At 34.6% G+C, this 20,576-nt stretch overlaps 1 protein-coding gene across 1 annotated transcript in view; it reads left to right on the top strand.

Annotated features, from left to right (window-relative positions):
* CNTNAP2 (contactin associated protein 2) overlaps nt 1–20,576 on the top strand; it is a 2,272,324-nt gene that overhangs the window by 668,785 nt on the left and 1,582,963 nt on the right. Inside the window, exon 3 of the mRNA XM_032245220.1 lies at nt 8,034–8,227. Coding sequence (XP_032101111.1) covers nt 8,034–8,227 — 194 coding nt within the window. The remainder of the gene's footprint in view (nt 1–8,033; nt 8,228–20,576) is intronic.

The following is a 20,576-nucleotide window of genomic DNA, read 5'->3' as shown; positions in this document are numbered from 1 at the left end:
ATCTACACTTGGTTGAAGCCTATTTATCCACGTCTCCTAAAATCACATGACTTCCTTGCAGCTATTATCCCCCACCGCAAGTAAAACCTGAGCTCATTAACAAGTTACTTTTAGCACTTCTTAAGATGCCTGTTACTGTTTTTCTGTCAATTAGATAATTCTCCATTGTAGGCTTAAACTCATGTTATATATTATTTTCAATTTTCAGAGGTCTTAAAATTCATGGTGTTGTATCTTTTTTAGTCACGGTGTCATATCTTTTTGATTTTTGAAACAAATTAGTTTTTAAAAATATTTATATTCTATGCATTGGCCTTAGGAACTTCTCTTAGACTTATCTTAGAAACTTTCAATTTATCTCCTATGTCTGTTAACAGTGCAAATTTTAACAGCTTTACTGAATAATTGATATACATTAATATATATTTTTATATATAGTACAATTTATATATAGTTGTAAATTTTATATATGTACATATTAATGTATATCAATTATATTAATTATATATTTATTTTTAACATTAATCTAACATATAAATATTAATATATTTATTACTTTGTTTATTATTAATTTATTTATATAAATATATGTCAATTGTATAATTTATATATGTATATGTGTGTGTGTGTATATATATGTGTGTGTGTGTGTGTGTGTGTATTAACATGGAAATATTACCTTTTAGCTAATTATTTCTTTTCTTTTATCATTTTTTTAAAATTGAGATGGAGTCTCACTGTGTCACCCAGGCTGGAGTGCAATGACACAATCTCCATTCACTGCAATCTCTACCTCCTTGGTTCAAGCAATTCTTCTGCATCAGCCTCCTGAGTAGCTGGGATTACAGGCACCTGTCACCACACCTGGCTAATTTTTGTATTTTTTTTTTTAGTAGAGACCGGGTTTCACCATGTTAGTCAGGCTGATCTCGAACTCCTGACTTCAAGTGATGTACCTGTCTTGGCCTCCCAAAGTGCTGGGATTACAGGCGTGAGCCACTGCACCCCGCCTAGCTCATTAATAACGTCTTAGATTATATATAATTGGTAGATTATCATCTGATGAGTTTATTTTCCTATCAACAACTAAATTTTGCATTTCTAAAACCACTTGATGGTTCCTTTCGGTATCCATCTATAAATTTTTTATTTTTCCCTGTTGTAACTGGTAATTCCTGCTATTTTTTTAATGAATAACATTACCTATTTTGTATTTTTGAGAGGATAAAGTCTATTTTTTTCCACTGGCCCTCAATAGCTATTACTTACGGAGGTAATTAATGTTGAACTTTTGACTTTGTTGACTTTGTGGCATTGGGTTTCATTTCTGTTATTTGAAATTTTCGTTTGCGTATTCTTCTCGACAGCATTCTCTCTCTTTCTGGTCTCTCTCTCTTTCTCTCTTCCTATCTCCTCTCTTCTCCCCTATTTTTGTGCTTTCCCATTTTGGGGCTTTCTCTACTCCAGTCCCACAATGCACAGTCTGAAGCCATAGCTTACATTACTGGTCCTATGCCTGTGCCTGGCAGTGTTGTTGGGGAATCATGTGTTTAGTCACCAAGCCAGTGAACGCCTTTACTCAGCTCCCATATGCTTACCTGCTAACCTCTTTGGGTATACAGTCTTATATAAATCATATATTTAAGTGAGCAATGAGCTTTCTTCAGTCTCTTTTCACACACAGGTAAGCCATGGGCCAGTCTTGGTTTGCAACCTTGAACCAAGCTTCCTGTCACTGATAAACACAGGGAACTTACATTACTAATATTCCATAGTCGTCGAATGTGCAAATGCCTTTTGTATGTTACCAGATTCTGACTCTAGCTGGCCTCAGCTTCAGCCTTACTCACTGCTTTGCATGTTGGTTGCATTTCTTGTGCATGGAGATGCTTATCTTATTTTTCGATCCTGGCTATGTCTCTTCAATTTTCTTTTTATCTATCTTATCTAAAAATACAGTGTATTTGAAGCAGAAGGAGGTCTCAAAGCCTGAACTCATAATGCAATCTTGCCTGGAGTCTCCTTTTCAATTTATTCTTTTCATCTGATACATATTTCTCAGCCAGTTATTAAAGGTAGTTCTAACCCTAATTGATTTTTTTTTCACCATCTGTTTTTGCTAAATTAGAATCTAGGCTTATAGTCTCTGGTGGTGTTAAAACCACCCACTTGAGCCGTGTTTCTTCAGGAGCCATTTATCACTAGAACGAAAACTCCATGACCTCTCTCTACCACCCACTAAATTCTTCTTTTCTCTGACTTACTGACTTACAAATGACAAAGCAAAAATGACTTATGTTAGTCCAGAGTGCTAGTTTCATCAATTTATTCAGATTCCCTATTGTAATTTATCAGTCTAAGAACCCACATAAAATGGACATATAGAGCACAAACACTGCATATCTTGGCATGATACATGTGTGTATACCACATACTACACACATGCAAACATACGGGGGAAGAATATCTGTGCATGTGTAAGAGAGAAGAAAAGAGTGGGGGAGGAAAAATGCATGGAGGATGGGAGGGGTGGGCAAGGGAGGAGAGGGCACAGAAGAAGAGAGAAGGAGAATGAAGAAACAGCATTGTCATTGTTTCCAGACTAGTGAGAATTGTATAATAAGTACACATCTTTCAAGTTACTTCAACAATACATTAGTTATTTGCTAGATGTTTTAGACTCTATTATCTCTAGGTAAGAGTTCTTCTTAGGAACTAAGAATTTATGTCTATTCAGCATCTCCACCTCTTCTAAGTCCTCTTCAATGTCCAATCACTTTGTTTGAGCTACTACAGTACACTGGGAACATTTTTGCCCTCTTATATGCCACATTCCAGAGGTTGTTGCAATGAAAGAGGTATCGTTATTAATCCGTGGATCAATAGAGGTTACACATTTCACAAGCCAAGTAAACAAAGTAATCAACTTCCCCAAATTACGTTGTGTGATAGACCAAAGAGAAAAAGGGAACTTTTCATCGATCTTTCTACCATGTTCCTCATGAAAGACTGACTTTTGCCCTGCCCTTGAGGTTACTCACTACAGTATTCCCTCCACATATACTTCTGCTAAGAAATACTTTTTGACTTATATTTCTTCTGATTTTAGATTTTTGCTTTTCTTAGTTGACAGTAAATTCTATTTTGCTAATAGTAATAAGATAAATGGGATTAAGCAGATACATGTTAATTCCTTGCTTGCTGAAAGACTGAAATGCAGCAAAAAATAAGTAACTTAAGAAAATTTATTTTGGGACATTCGTTAGCAAAACAGAGAAAATCTTCTAAATTTCACCAATCAATTGAATATTTTCCACCTGTTACCTCATTGTATTAATTGCTTGTTGACTTTAGTTCACTGAATCATCCTGTTGCTTTTGGTAATACATAGATAGAACTCCATGCAATTGGCTATAAAATTTCTTCAGGGTTTGAAACTGTATGTCTAACCGGTAAGAAAATGCATTTCTCATCTCTCAATAACTGAGTTTATTGTTGTCCCCGAAATTAACCTAAAGCTCTTCCAAAATTTTATAGAATTCTAGGTAAAATCAGAAGGTAAATGATATATGACAGTGAGCAATAATATATATTAATACAACAATAGGAAAAAATAACATATATTAAAAAACACACAGTCCAATGCAGATATAACTAACTCACTGTTAGTGAAGAGATTATCGGGAAGTAGTCTCAAGAGGTATTTCAGACTAGAATCTTCAGGATACCAATCCTGAGATGGAAAATAACAAATAGTAAGTTAATCAGGAGTGTTTTGGGGATGAAAACCTGTGGAAAAGAAAGGAGTGAAACATAAATTAGTCACAGGGAGAAGTTTAGGTGAAATGAGGTTTCAGTGATGTCTCTGACCAATCCCCGCAGGGAGCTCTGAGACTGTGAAGAACCTTAAGAGTTTTCAGAGCTTGGGGCAGGGTATGGGCTCTTTATAGTCCTGGCATTGACCAGCCATTGCATCTGCACAATCCCACGATGGCGTATCATCTACATGTACCTTTTTAGCCCAGAAAATTCCTGAAGAGGAATTACAGCTAAGTACTGTAGGGTACAAAGAATATTCTTGTAAAAGTATGAATTGAAGATATGAGAATAGAGACCAAGAAGTGGTTACATTATTTGCAAATATATTCTTTTTATTCATTTTTATTATGTTTTTTTATTTTTTTTATTTTTTGAGACAGAGTCTCACTCTGTCTCTCAGGCTGAAGTGCAGTGGCACAATCTCAGCTCACTGCAACCTCCATCTCCCAGGTTCAAGCGATTATCCTTCGTCAGCCTCCCGAGTGGCTAGGACTACAGGCATCCACCACCACATCTGGCTAATTTTTTGTGTTTTTAGTAGAGATAGCGTTTCACTGTATTAACCAGGGTGGTCTCAAACTCCTGACCTTGTGATCTGTGTGCCTTGGCCGCCCCAAATCCTGGAATTACAGGCATGAGCCACTGCAGCCGGCCCTGCACATATATTCTACAGACAGCACACATATAACCTATGCACACACATATACTAGATACATAAATTTTTCTAAATGTTCTGTGAGGTATGATTTAGATATACATGATTTAGATATACAAATCTGAAATGTACAAATTTAAACCTGTATTTATGTTTAGAGATTAATCTTGGGCAGGGATTGACAAACTTCAACCCTCTGTCCAGTCACAAGTTTTTGATAATGATACTTCATTACAACATGCCCACACACTTCCGTTTATGTATTGTCTATGGCCGTTTCATACTACAATAGAAAACGGCAGTTTTCACAGAGGTAGTGTGGTCTACAAAGGCAAAAATATTTAGTATTTAACCTTTTGCAGAAAATGTTTGCTGACCCTTGATCTAAGGTTTGCTATTTTCAAATAATACCACTTCACGTGTAAAGTAAGACCACAGCATCATATATTTCATGTTCAGACTCTTATCCTTGGTACTACTGTAGTCTCATATTTTACTTCCACATTCATTATAAGCCCTGTGATTCATCATTACTATTTTGTAAACACTCAATGATCTTTTAAATAAATTTTATAGGCACTTAACATGTTTAATATTTTAAGCATTCATTTCTTCATGTAAATATGAGATTTTAAATGGTAAAACTTCCTTAAAGTATAAAAATAGACTTCTATTTTTATAGTATACACAAAGGAGTGAAGAATTCTCCCAGCTTTTGTCTTGAATATTATATTATTTATATATTTAACAGATTTTTTTTTGTTGGACATAGCATTTCAGACTGCCAGCTTTTTTTGTCTTTCCTTTTCATCATGTCAGATAGGTTGTTCTGTTGTCATCTGGCTTGCATTATTTCTGCTGAGAAGTAACCCTGTGAAAGCCTTTAAGATTTCCTCTTTAGCATTGTTTTTAAGCAAATAATTTTAATTTGCCTTAGTGTATTTTTCCTTATGTCTCTCTTGCCTGGAAGTCAATCAACTTATCCCATATCTGGGTTTATATATTTCAACCATTATTTCTTCAAACATATTTTATTCTGACCCAATCTCTGTCTTCTCTGCTTTTAGTACTCCACTTGCAAGATTGTTAGGCTGGTTATCAGTGTCTCACCACTTACTGAAATGCTGTTTATTTTTTAAGCCTTGTTTTTCTTCTCTGAGCTTAATTTAGATTCCTTATATGGCCCTACATTCATCTGCTGTTAAACCCATCCATTAAATTATCTACTTCACATGCAATTTTTAGTCTTAAACTTTCCATTGTGTTCTCTTTTGTTACTTTTCACTTTCGACACTTTGTATGCATTTCTCTAATGTTTATATGTTTTATTTTAAATAATGGAATGAGTAACTACTGTTCTAAAGTCCTGGTCTGCTAATTTCATCATTTCTGTTATTTTGGGGGTACATTTCTATTGATCGATTTTTTTTCCTCTGATTCTAAGACGTATTTTCCTGCTTGTCCAAATGGCTGGTATATTTTTCAATTTATATGCTTGACATTATGGATGCAACGTTGTTCAGTTTCTAAATGTTTATGACTTTGCTTGTGGAGTGTTGAATTTTGTTCAATCAAAGTATTAATTTGTGGGTCAGATTTGTCTTTTTCAGTAACGTTTGTTCGGATGTGTCCAGACTAGCTCTCAATCTAGGACTAAAACATCCCTACTTATAATGCATGATTTTTATGGGATGCCTACTAAATGCCCGGATGAATTCAACAAGGTCTCTCAATTTTGTCTAGTCTGAAATCAATTTTTTCCCCGCTCTGTGCAACACCTGGTTATTGTTTATTTCAGAACTCCCTTTACCTGGTGTTGTTCAGCCTTGATCTGAAAGTACACTGCGCAGTATTGCTTCTGAGTCTAGATTCCAGAGACTCATTGATGACTCTCATGTAGATTTCCAAAGCTTTTTACACAGCTGTGCCCTCTCTGGGACTCTGTCTTGTGAATTCCAGCTTCTCAGTAGCTTTGAATTCTTATCTGTCTCCATTTCAGTGACACTGCTGCACTGACGAACTCTGTTTGGGATCATCTTCCACGTGCCATGATCCAGAAAGTGAAGCTGGCAGAAAGCCAGGGATTTGGCAGGACTCACCTTGTTTGTTTATCTTCTTTTATGGGTCATGTTCTGTACTACCCATTGTCCAGTCCCTAAACAGTACTTTATTTTTGTTTTTATTTTGAGACGGGGTCTCGCTCTGTCTCCCAGGCTGGAGTGCAATGGTGTGGTCTTGGCTTACTGCAACCTCCGCCTTCTGGGTTTAAGTGATTCTCCTGCCTCAGCCTCCTGAGTAGCTGGGATTACAGGCGCCCACCACGATGCCCAGCTAATTTTTGCATTTGTAGTAGAGATGAGGTTTCAGCATATTGGCCAGTCTGGTCTTGAACTCCTAGCCTCATGATCCTCCCACCTCAGCCCCCCAAAGTTCTGGGATTATAGGCATGAGCCACGTGCTCAGCCAAACAGTTATTTAATATATATTTTAGTTCTGTAATTTTTTAGAAAGCTATTCTATCACAGTTTTAAGCAAAAATCGGCCATATAAACATTGTTAAATGAATGATGTATCTGTGATGATTTATCAAATGATTATTATGAAAGTCCTAATAGAATAAATTATTTTGCCAGCCTTTAAATTTCTTTTGTAAAAAATAGTACATACATTTTGATATACTGTACCTTCAATAATCTATTAAATATTTTCCTATCATTTATTCTCTTTAGTTGCTGAACTCGCCTTAAAAATTACAGTGCCTCTTAGCTCTAACATTATCCCATATTTTCTTTAACTTATTTTTTGTACAACTCTATTTTAAATATTACTCTAAATTAAGAATATTAGTGCCATTTTTCTAACAAATGTTTTTACAAATTTACAAATCAATTATTATAGTTTGCCAGAAGAGATTTAACTTTGTTTAGTATCTTTTTTTTTTTTTTGCTAGAAATATGACTTTCAAGAGATATTGGCTGCATATCTTCTACGTGTTAAATAAACATATTGCCTGATTTCCTGTATGCCTCCCTGTACCTCTCAGTTGTACAGGAAATTTATGTAAGATTAGGCTCATCCTGAGAATTGCAAATATTTTTCTACTCAACTTCACAAGAAAAAATGTATTTTAGAACTATGTATAATTGCTTGTTTTTAGTTTATAATTACTAAATGATAAAGCTTACATGAAGGAAAAGAAATTGGATAGTGTCATATATTTTTCTCATGATTTTAACTGAAGAGTTTATGGTAAATTGATCAACTCTCAGCTAATTAGACTTTGACATGTACTAATAAGATCTAATTGAGGAATTATGAAGACATTTGCTCAGGAGAAAATGAGCACGTGTTACACCATAAAGAGGTTAAAGAATCAATGTTACCCAGCTGGAAGAATATTGGTTGAAGTCCCAATGGCATCTATAAAGGATACTTCATAATATATCTGTGAAATAGAGCACTGCCAAGACCAATTAAGATATGTAGAATATTCCATTGTCAGTTGTACAACTTCGGATTTAAATATTCATTTTCCCATCTTGCCTGTGTCCATCTTCAGGTGCTGGGGGATGGTCTCCATCAGACAGTGACCATTATCAATGGCTTCAGGTTGACTTTGGCAATCGGAAGCAGATAAGCGCCATTGCAACCCAAGGAAGATATAGCAGCTCAGATTGGGTGACCCAATACCGGATGCTCTACAGCGACACAGGGAGAAACTGGAAACCCTATCATCAAGATGGGAATATCTGGGTAAGTCATTGGCAGAAAAGCAGAGAGACAGAATTGGGTTGCAAATATTAGAAAATGGTACAGGATTTACTAAGTATATATAGTTATGAATGTTTTTCTATTAAAAATAATTGAGAAACTATTTATTCATCCTTGTTGACAGTGAAAGTTTCTTTAGGCCATAATTTCTATCCAACAGTTAAGGCAATGATCCTCAATCTGGATTATGAATGTGAATCACCTGGAGAAGTTTTAAAGCATGTAGATGAAAGGCACAGTCAGATCAATGAGACCAGAATCATATAAGTTGAAATAGTGATTAATGATACTAATAACTTTTATGAAGACAGTAATCTACAAATGAAGGAAAATATTGAAATTATGAAGAATATAATTTAGAGAAGTAGGAGCAGTGATACATGTTAAGAAGAGAAATTGTCCATTTTATAATAGTGTCTTAAATTCTTATTACAGATCTATATTCACTTTATTCCTTTATTATGAGAGAAGAGAATAGACCTTAACTCATTTGTTCTTAAAACATCTCTATTAACTTAAAAAATTGTATGTGTTCAATCAAACATTCACCACATAATCATTTGAATAGATTATTTAACAGTAAAATTTAAGTGTTCTATTTTAGTTCAATTATTTTAAAAAGCAGCCATAACAAAAATCAAGTAATGTCATCAATATTAAATCAGAAGAATAAAAATAAGAGGGAGATGAGGAAAAGGAGAGGATGAAAGGGGAAAGGGGAAGAGAAGGAAGAGGAAATATTAAAATTGTATCCGTTATAGTATTAGGCAGAGTGCTGGGTATTTTCAACTTTATCATGAATCACTATTGTAAACTTTACTTTAGACTTTATATTTTAAAAGTCTTTATATTTTTAAAGACTTTTATATTTATATTTTAAAATAAAAAAGACTTTTAAAATAGACTTTATATTTTAAAAGTTCCCAAGTATTATTGGTAAGGAGCAAGAGTTTATAATTTCTAGCTAAAGTGGATGTTCATTTCCAAAGCAGTATGTGAAATAAGGATATAATGTCCTGATAATAAAACATGTGTCTGCTTAAGCAGAAGTTTAGAAATAACTGCTTTCAAGTCATAATTATATAGAATGTTTGTATATTAGGATGTATAAGTTATACAAACCAAGTAGTGGGAAAAATGCCTCCGTATAAAATGTCTTCATCTCATAATTAAGATAATTTGAATGCTCAGGCATAATTTATAGAAAAGTGATTATCAAGCCTGAATACACAGTGGAATTAGATAGAGAACTTTAGATAGGCCCTTGTGTCCCAACTTCAGAGATTTGAATTTAGTTGGTCTAAGGTGCAATCTGGGCTTTGAGATTTTAAAGTTTCTCTGGTGATTCTAATGTACAGCGAACACTGAGAATCTTATTTTAGATCGGTTTTCAGTCTACAGGTAGGAAGGGAGTAGAGGAAGTTTATGCTGAAAAGCAATAGTAGAACAGAAAATCTGAAAGTGTTGCCCTTAAAATTTGGCAGAGAGAGAGGGGAAGAGGGAGGAGGATGGGAGGATGGGGGTTGGAGAAATCAAGTGACCATCCAGCCAAACAGCAGACCAACCAACTGAGAGTAAACAGCTAAGGCTTAGATCAAAAACTCTTCTAATAACCAAAGCAGTCATTATCATCTGACTCTTTGTGGTTTCTAAACTAAGATCAAATTAGCATGTTGGTAAAATTACTTGAAGGGTTACAAGTCAGACTCTGAAGTATCCTTCACATTTTTGTGTTTGTAACATCTTCATCTCAGAATTAAGAGTGTTCAGATCCTCTCCTCTCATAATGTGCCAAGACAGTAACAAAGATGCTGCCGAAATACTTGAACTTTATTGTATCTATGAGATACTGAACAGTTAAGGGTGGCTAAATGCAGAGACATAAGGAAAAAAAAAATACTAAAGAGGATAAAATTGCTCAGGTTGTCTTGGACATCTTTTTTTTTTTTTTTGAGATTGAGTTTTGCTCTTGTTGCCCAGCCTAGAGTGCAATGACACAATCTTGGCTCACTGTAACCTCCAACTCCCAGGTTCAAGCAATCCTTCTGCCTCAGCCCCCCCAGTGGCTGGAATTATAGGTGACCACCACCACGCCCAGCTAATTTTTGGTACTTTTAGTAGAGACAGGGTTTCATCAGATTGGTCAGACTGATCTGGCACTCCTGATCTCAAGTGATCTACCCACCTGGGCCTCCCAAAGTGCTGGGATTATAGGCGTGAGCCACCGCACCCAGCCCTGGACTCTTGATATTACATAAAATACTAATGGTTGAGTCAGGGAGACAAGGCTGTCATGTAGTGAAAATGGCACAACTTGTGATGGTATGTTGGGTCTACTTATAGGGCTCTCCGTCTTTTCTTAAGGTGATAAAGGGTGCATTTCTATTGTCTGCTACTTTTCTGGTGTTTATTTTGTTTCTTCCTTTCAAATAATATGTTTCTTATTAAAATTCAATGTGCTGTGTAATAAGTGATGAGCGATTATTTCTATAAGAAATTAGTAGTGAGCTAATTATAAAAAGTTAAAAATCAAAACAAGTTGGAGACTGTATTCGTCTGTTCTTGCACTGCTGTAAAGAAATTCCTGAGACTGGGTGATTTATAAAGAAAATAGTTTTAATTGATTCACGGTTCTACAGGCTGTGTAGGAAGCATACCTGTGGAGGTCTCAAGAAACTTACAATCATGGCAGACAGTGAAAGGGAAGCAAGCATGTCTTACATGGCTGGAGCAGGGGAAAGAGAGAGACAGGAGTGTCCCACACTTTAAACAACCAGATCTCCTGAGAACTCATTCACTATCAGGAGAAGAGCAAGCGGGAAGTCTACCCCAATGATCCAATTACCTACTATCAGGCCCCTCTTCCAACGTTGGGGATTACAATTTGTCATGAGATTTTGATTGGGACACAGACCCAAACCATATCAGAGATACAATCTAAATATTACAAAATATATTTAAGCACTAATAAGCCTGTAACATAATGATTACATCATTTAATACTCTATTAAAGAAATGTTTTAATCCTTAGTAATGCCAAAAAAAATGAGTCCATTGCTTTGATGCATTCTAAAAGAGAAAGTTCACTGACTTCCAAAAATTCTTGAATATTTTAGGGCTATGTCTTATCATGCATTAAGTGATTAAAATTTAGCATTTACAAATTTCAACAAAAAGTACTCTTGGGGATTAAGTTTATTAAAAATGGTATTCAATACTAGAGTTTTAAAATCCACTACTACTTAACATTATGTATATTGGACTTGAAGAGAATTTTGATTTAGAGACTATTGGATGGCTTTTCCATGGGGAACACCTTATAAGATGTAAGGTTTGGTGTAGTTTTGAAATTGTTTTTACTATCTATTTTATAATAATTGTTTACCTGAGAAATATAGAAGATAATGTATATTCAATCCCAAGATTCTTAAACAAATGTTCATGGTTGTGATTTCTGTGATTGTTGGGGAAATGGGCAACATGAGTAATTTTTTATAATATTCTTTTTAAATGCATATGGACATTCTGACTTATTTTATCACTATTGGATAATATATTAAAATAAGCAAAGAACAAGTCATTTATAAGCAAATTATGACAGTTTCACAAGGTTTTAGAGTCATGAATCTTGCATTATGGATTGAGAGTGGCTCTTGAAAAGATTCCTAAAGAATGATTTTTCTGAATATTTAATATTCAAAGATCTGAGTTTCTAAATGGGTTTAACTAGTCAAACCTTCCATTCCTTTTTGATGATACTGAACATAATAGAATTCTTTATACATTATCTACAATATAATTTCCTTCTATTTAGACTTCTTTTCCCATGTAAAAGGTAAATAAAATTGCCCAAATAATCATTACATCTACATATTCCACAAACTCTGCTTTGCATGATTACCTTGAGGTGTTTTCAGGTTTCCTAAGTATAATCTGCTAGAGAGAGAGGAAGTATTCTATACAGCATTTTGTATCAAAAGTCCATTAAACATTACATTAAATAAGAATTCCAGCAGGCTTTTGCTAAGTGGCCACATTCAGTTTTGCTTGGGAAATTCAATTACTGGATTTCGAATGCAGATATTCAGAGCCAAAATAGAAAACTGGAGTAATAGCAGTGAACGCTTTCTTTACACACCACTGTCATTTTGTAGGATAGTAATGTACTACAAATTTACCAGTCATATGAACACAGTTTTTGTTTTACTTAAAAAAAAAACTTCCTAATCATGAAAACATGCTTGTGTATTCTCATTTTTAAAAACAGATTTTATCCCTGTTTTTAATTGTAAGTGGGTATTAGACTGAAATTCATTACCACTGCACCTATTAGATGGAGAATTCTACAGATTAGAACTGCTTTATTGTATTTAAATTGCATGGTTAGATACTTATCAAGAATATAGGGATAACTAAGTTCATATTCTCTAAGAAATATTAAATAGATTGCTTATTTTCAAAACCTAGATCTCTATCAATATATGCTTTTCCCATGTACATATGCACATACATAAAGCTTCATTGTTTCAATAAATTTAAAACATTTCAAAAATATAGAAGGCAAATACAGCAGTTAGCAGATACATTTATGAAACATTTTGATTTTCTGAATATCAAGTCATAAGCTGGACCATGTATTCTCTACTTTCTTTTTAATCAAATATTCCATCAACCAATATTTATAAAACAAAAGTTCTCAAAACATCCTGTTGGATTAGTTCATAATTAGTCATTTGGCAAGTGAAAGCCAAGATATCGAGTCAAAATGTCTGAATTCATGTATCTTGTGTCATTTGTTTGTTTTATAAACTTGGAGATTTGACTTTATTTCTCTGTTACACAAATTTCTAATCTGAAAAAATAGATCTACTTTACCTCTTTTTACTCTTATTCATGATTGAAAATATCTGACAATATTTTAGATTAAGGAAATGTTACTTAAAGTTGCAGGTAGAATGTGTGCAAATCTCTGTCATAATTTCTGATTAACAAACAGTAAATACATGTTTAGATAGCGCCTTGCAGGCTGGGTCAGTGAGGCATGACTGGCAGACCTAGCTGTGTGCCAGGTGCCATTGCAGTGCTTGTAGCAAATTATCTGTTACCATAATGATGGCCTTGTGTCCAATGAGCCATTTAAGAGGACACTGTTTAAAAATGGATTATTCTGTCCTATCTTTTCAACCATTTGTTACAGTGGTTGCACTAATTTTCCAAATCACTTCAAAATCTGTTCCCAGTATAAATATAAAACACAAATGTCATTGTTTTACAGTTCAATGGTGTACTTAAATTTTTTCAAAATACCTATTCTTTTTTTCTCCATATGAAAGTGGGGAAGACAACTATCCCGTCTCCCGCTCCTACGTCTTCCATTGGCTACTAACTTCTCATTCACTTACGACAAGAATGTGATTCTTTACACCAATGACGAGTATTACCCTTGCTTCTTTATGTAAGCATGTGCATTTTTTCTGCCATTAGTTATTTGGGTAAAGGATCAGGCAGGCATATTCAAAATAATTTTATAGATAGCTTATTGAGAAATAAAACACATCAGAATAATCTGCATGAAACACTTTCTAAAATTACCTTTGATATAAATGGGGTAAAAATCTTCAGGACTTGTGTAGAAAAAAACCATTTCCAAGGTGATTTCAGAATAAGCTTCTTATTTTTCTGAAATAGATTTTTCTGTTTACACTCCTCTTAGGCTGGATAATATTTTTAAAGTCTCATGAATTTTAATAAGTCGAGTGGATATTCCAGATCCTTTTGCATATACCGTAATGCCTCTACTAGTGAATTTTGATCACCTTTCTAAATACACATTTGTATGGTGAGATTCTCATTTTAAAAGGTCATGAGGTTTCTTGGGACAATTTATGAGACTCAATATTCTATATAAATAGAACGGTTCTAACAAATATGGTTATGCATTTAATGTTTTTCCAAAATTTGGAAGATAAAAGTAAGATGCTATTGATAATATTGAATATATCACTGGCATATATTATTAGATAAACATATCACTGGCATATATTATTAGATAAAGGAAAACGTTGTAATCATGTAGTATTTCTTACAGGCTGTGAAATAATAATATATAGTTCTATCCACTCAGTGTGGAAGCTGCTTTCCTCTCCTGGATTCCATCTTTCTGGATTCTCTCACTCAGCGTGAGTTAGTTCTTTCTCTTACCTTCTCCTGTTTTTCTCTCTTTAAATAAATCACTTTCTACCAAAAAAAAAAAAACAAACTGAAAACAACAACAAAAAACCAGTACATAGTTTTAAACAGTATCGTGTATTTTTCATCTATGAGATAAATAGGATATATGCAATTATTCTAATTTTTAAAGTATCCCTGAAAGAAGGTTTGTTGTCAATTTTACTACTATTCCCAGGTGTTTTACTTTACATTTAACTCAATGCTAATTTATTTAATCATGTCAAGGTTGATTTAGGTTACATGAGGCTAAATAACTCCAAGTAAATACAAATGCATATAATGTGTTGATAAATGAGCACCAACAAATAATTTGAATAAGATATTAGCTCCTTCATTCAAGATAAATGTTTCTACTCTGCTCAAGTGGAAACTTAGAGGTATACTAGTATGCTTATTTTGGGGAATTTAGAGCACAGTAAATCATGCTTATTATGTGACTGAAGACTCCTGAGAGGCAGGGAAATGAGTAATTCACTGTTATACTCTGGAGTCAGATCACCTAGGCCAAACATACAATTTTGATAACATAGATCTGTGTGTCTTCATGTAGATTCTTTAAGCTTTCTGTGCCCAAATTTCCTGATCTGTAATATAGGTCTAATCACTTACCCGAATAGCATTTACCTCAATGGAGGTTGTAGGTATTAAGAGAACAAGTCACACAAAGGGTTTAGAGCAATGTCTAGAACATATTAATCACTCAATTATTTTATTATTTTGTGATTTCTAGGTGCATTAACATAGTATATTGGCTCTTTCCTTGAAAATTAAAAATAGTCTGTTACTTCCACTTTATAATAACTTTTCTCTACTAGTGTATTGGCATGTGTACTGTATTACCTACATCTGTGCTTCCTGGCCTAAAATAAGGACTGACTCATTTGTTAGTATAATTGAGAATGCTAATTTATGCCATTCAAATCATGGGCCTACTCATTATCACATCGATTCCCATGCATTGCCATATGAATTGTGCCTGGAAAGTTTTTTCAGATACACATTTTTAAATGAAACTTCAGTGAAAATATTACTATGATGTTTTCATTAGATTTAGTTTAATAATAAATTCACTTGAGAAAGTGCATTAACTTTGGAAAGAAATAATCTATTTTTGTCTATAGTAACTCTCTGTGTCTTGTTAGGCGAGTTGAAAGGGTAGGATAAGCAGACTCCTCAATAGGCTTGCTGGTTAGCCATGAAAGGAGAAACCAGCTGCACTAGGAGCACCCAGGAGCTTGTCAGAGATACAGAAACTTAGAGGTCTAACCCAGGCCTACTGATCAGAATCTACAATTTAGCAAGATTCACAAGTGATTCATATACACCTTCAAGACAGAGTCTGTTGCTTTTGATATTTGAAGGGCTCTCATGAGAAAGAGGAAAGAGCATCAGCATTTGTGTTTCCAAACAGGAGGGTAGAATTAGAAGTAGAATTTACAGTGCAAATTGCAGACAGATTTATCATGAAAAAAGAGTGAGCTTTGATAAATAGGCACTCACTGAGCACCTACTATTCATTGAGGCTAGGGATAAACAGACCAGAACACAATTACTGTCTTCTAGGGGTGAATAAACTAGTGATAAGGCTAAACATATATATCTATAAGCATATTGTATGACTGTGTGTTCAAAAGGAGTGGTGCTTGCCTAGGTTGTTTCAGGAACACAAAGGAAGATGTCTTTTTCAGAGTGCTTGGGGCCAGGAAAGCCTTCTTGATGAGCTACCTACTATTGACTAAGTAGACAAAGAGTTGGTCACTTACACAAGAGGGGCAGGAAGTCTTTCTATGAATCTTCTGCTGAAATAGGAATAGAGAGTAGGGCTCCATAAATGTTTTTTCCTGACTTTCTGACATGCAACAAAATAAAAAGTCGACCTTTATTTATTTATTTAGAGATGGACTCTCACTCTGTTGACCAGGCTGGGGTGCAGTAGAGCAATTTCAGCTCACTGAAACCTCTGCCTCCCAAGTTCAGGTGTTTCTCCTGCTTCAGCCTTTAGAGTAGCTGGGATTCATGTCTGGATAATTTTTGTATTTTTAGAAGAGACAGGGTTTCACCATGTTGGCCAGGCTGATCTTGAACTCCTGGCCTCAAGTGATCCACCTGCCTAGGCCTCCCAAAGTGCTGGGATTATAGGCGTGAGCCACCACACCCAGCCAAAAACTGACCTTTTAAAATTAAAAAATCTAAAATTATATCCTGTGGATATAATTTACTAAGCTTCATAAATGAAGGAAAAATAAAATTTTTCATGAACGACCAAGCACTCAGAGATTTCATCACCACCCGGCTTGCTTTACAAGAGCTTCTAAAAGAAGCACTATACACAGAAAGGAACAACCTATATCAGTCATCCCAAAAACTTACCAAAAGATAAAGAATATCTTCATAATGAAGAATCTACATCAACTAAAGTGCAAAATAGCCAGCTAGCATTAAATGAAAATCTTAAACTCACAAATATCAATATTAATCCTAAATTTAAATGGATTAAATGCCCTAATCAAAGACACAGACACGCAAATTGAATAAAAAGTCAAAATCCATCGGCACGATGTATCCAGATCCATCTCATAAACAAGGACACACAAAGACTCAAAACAAAAGGTTGGAGGAAGACTCACCAATCAAATGGAGAGCAAAAAAAAAAAAAAACAGGAGTTGGAACTTTTGTCTCTGACAAAATAGACTTTAATAGTAACAAAGACTAAAAGAAACAAAGAAGGACATTACCTAATGGTAAAAGGATCAATGCAACAACAGGAGTCAATGATCATAAATATATATGCACCCAATATAGGAACACCCAGACACATAAGACAAGTTCTTAATGACTTATAAAGAGAATTGGACTCCCACACAATAATAGCGGGAGACTTTGACACCACATTGTTAATATTCAACAGATCAACGAGATAGAAAATTAACAGGGACATTTATGATTTGAACTCAGACCTGGAACAAGTAAACTCAGTGAATATTTATAGAATTCTTCACCCCAGGTCCACAGAACATACATTTTATTCAGTATCACATTACACCTATTTTGAAAGTGACCACATAAATAGAAGTAAATCACTCTTCAGCATTTGCATAGCTTTTCACAGATCCAAATGAAATATTGATTGGCTGTTTGTTTGTTATTTTCTTCCCTTATTCCTTCCTGTCTCCGTTGTTAAGTACAATTAACGGCATAAAAGAGGTTTTTTAATACCTATGTTTAGATTGCATTCCAGCATGGGCAATAGAGCAAGACTTCTGTTCTCTCTCCCCCTTTCTCTTCCTCTATCTTTCTTTGAGGCCCTCCCCCGCCCCACCCCACGTGCCTCCCTCCCCCTCCCCCCCACAAAAAAAAGAGAGATTGGGACCATCCTGACCAACATGGTGAAACCCCATTAAAAAAAAAAGGATGAGTAATGCTTAATTTATATAATGTAAATATCTAATTTTGGAAGAACCTTGGAGTTTATGCTGTCTTCTGGGACACGTGTTTTTATCTCTGTACCGTTCATCACACAGAGCTCACTGCTGAGCACAAAACATATGTTTATGAGTTTACAGCTGAATTGAAGTATCTAATTTTGTAGATGAAAATTCTCTGAGGCTGAGAACCATGATGTCATTTAAATTGGAACCTCAAATCCAGGTATACTGACTTTACTACTCAATATGACGCCAAATTTGGTTCAGCAAGTTCCATTACTATGATGAACTCATGCTCATTTTGACTAATTGAAAACACCATTGAATACATAGACGATATTTATAGAACAAGATACCATGGGCTCTGGACTGGACTTCAAATATGTAAACCCTGCTCCAACACTTACTCATGGTGTGCATTTAACCACAGTAATCAACCTTTTATGGGCCTTAGTTGCAAAACAGATATAATTGTATTTACCTTATGGAGTTTTGTGAGAATTAAATAAATTAATCAAAAATAAATTGTTTAGAACAAAGCCCATAATACAGTCTCTTCTTCCTCTTGTCTTACTTTCTCCTAATTATCATTATTATTATGAATATTACCATTAATGTTTATAGAATACTATATTAAAAGTGGTGTAAAGAATGCAAGTAGTTGATAATAGGTCTAGCCTTGAGAATAATAGATTTTAATTGCAAGGACAGCAAAAATCTCTACAGTAACTTTAAACAAAAACCTAGGTCATCTCACACAGCTTTTAGTTGCTTATGCCCCTGGACACTGTGAAGATACCCATTCTATGCATTTCACTTATGCATACTGTTTTGCCAGGTAACTAATTCAGTCAGTGTTGACTTTTGAGAGAAAACTAATAGAATGTTAAAATGTCTTGGCAAATAAATTTGGTTTGCTTGAATTAACTAGCTTAATTATAGGCTGCTGTGAAATGATCATTCTGGCAAAAAGATCTAGTGCTGATAGGCTGTCTGAAAGGTTTATTAGCCATCTATGTCTTTTCAGGAGCCTAGAGCAAGAGTAAAGCACAGACTCTGGCTTCTAGAAATAATTGTGTCAGTTTTCAAATGAAAATAACATTAGAGATAAGTATCTGCATTTCTCTGATGAAGTTCACCAATATATTTTGATGAGACAGTGAATGGGCCTATTGTCATTGCCATTTAAATGCTTTATAATGATATTAATATGCAGCTTTGAAGATGTGTACGGAAACTCTCCTGTGATTTTGCAGAGAAATTCAGAAAACTTCACCTGCACAAATTAATAAATGACAATAGCCAACCAACATTTATTGGGGGTTCCTTAAGTGGTTAATGTGCTTTATATCATTTAATCTTCAAAACAACTAATATGTGAGGATATAGATTATTATTTTTATCATTAAGCCTTATTTTTGGCTGCAGAAATTGAGGATTAAAGAAAGTACAACTTTCCCTGGGGCACCTGGTGAGACTGAGTTGTGAATGTGTTAACTAATTTATTGTGGCAGCCATTTCAAACTGTATCCCTATATGAAAGCAAAAATATATATTTTTAATGGTTGAATAAGTATCACATTTCCTGTTTTAAGTAATACATTCCCCCGACAAAACAAAGAAACAAACAAAACAAAACAAAACTAAACTAACCAAACAGTGGAGCTAGGATTAGAAACCAGAGCTGCCTAATTAACCAGCCTATGTTCCTTGCCATTATGGCCCTGGTCAGCCATTCCTTTCCCAGGCCATGTGAAACTTAGTGATCTCTGCATTTTAGCCATAATATAGTGCTTATATATAAGATGTTGGTATTATTTTATTTTATTTATTTTTATTTTATTTATTTTTTTGATGGAGTCTTGCTCTGTCACCCAGGCTGGAGTTCAGTGTCCCAATCTACACTCACTGCAACCTCTGCCTCCCAAGTTCAGGCGATTCTCCTGTCTCAGTCTCCTGAGTAGTTGGGATTTCAGGCACCTCCCACCACGCCCAGCTAATTTTTCTATTTTTAGTAGAGGTGGAGTTTTGCCATGTTGGCCAGGCTGGTCTCAAACTCCTGACCTCAGGTGATCTGCCCGCCACAGCCTCGCAGAGTGCTGGTGTTACAGGTGTGAGCCACCGTTGCCAGGCCAGATATTGGCATTTTTAAAATGAAACCTATTACTGTTATTTAAATGTAATTGGATCTTAAAAGTAAAGATTACAAAATGTTCTGCAGGAATTGGGTGTAGGGAAAAAAAAAAGATTACAAAATGTCTTCATTTTTAGAGAAAAACATGCATAAGATTGTGATATCTAAGATGTGCTTTTTATATCTTTTAATCTTTCCATTAAGAATCTCAAAAATCTTTTATTTAAATATCAAAGCCTTAATTATTTGTATAACATATATCTATGTGGTAGATTTGTTTTGCATTTTGGTAACCAAAATTCTCATAGGAAGTGTTATAAGCAACAAAAGGAAGAAAATACATATTCTGAGGTGATGATATGAGAACTTTTCAGGAGAGGTACAGAACTCTGTCATTTGCAGCCCTAGGAGTGAAGATACATTATCTATTTTTGCTGATATTCTGATTACATTCTTGTCTTTGTGTACATTACTTTAAAAGATCACAAATACTACTTATTGATGATCAGATGTCTCACAGTTTTCTATTGTACAAATATA

The sequence above is a fragment of the Sapajus apella genome, unplaced genomic scaffold (genome assembly GCF_009761245.1).
Source record: "Sapajus apella isolate SASKATOON/1434 unplaced genomic scaffold, GSC_monkey_1.0 scaffold56, whole genome shotgun sequence".
Classification (NCBI taxonomy): Eukaryota; Metazoa; Chordata; class Mammalia; order Primates; family Cebidae; genus Sapajus; species Sapajus apella.
The sequence above is the reverse complement of the archived record's forward strand: the minus strand, read 5'-3'. Positions and strand labels throughout refer to the sequence as shown.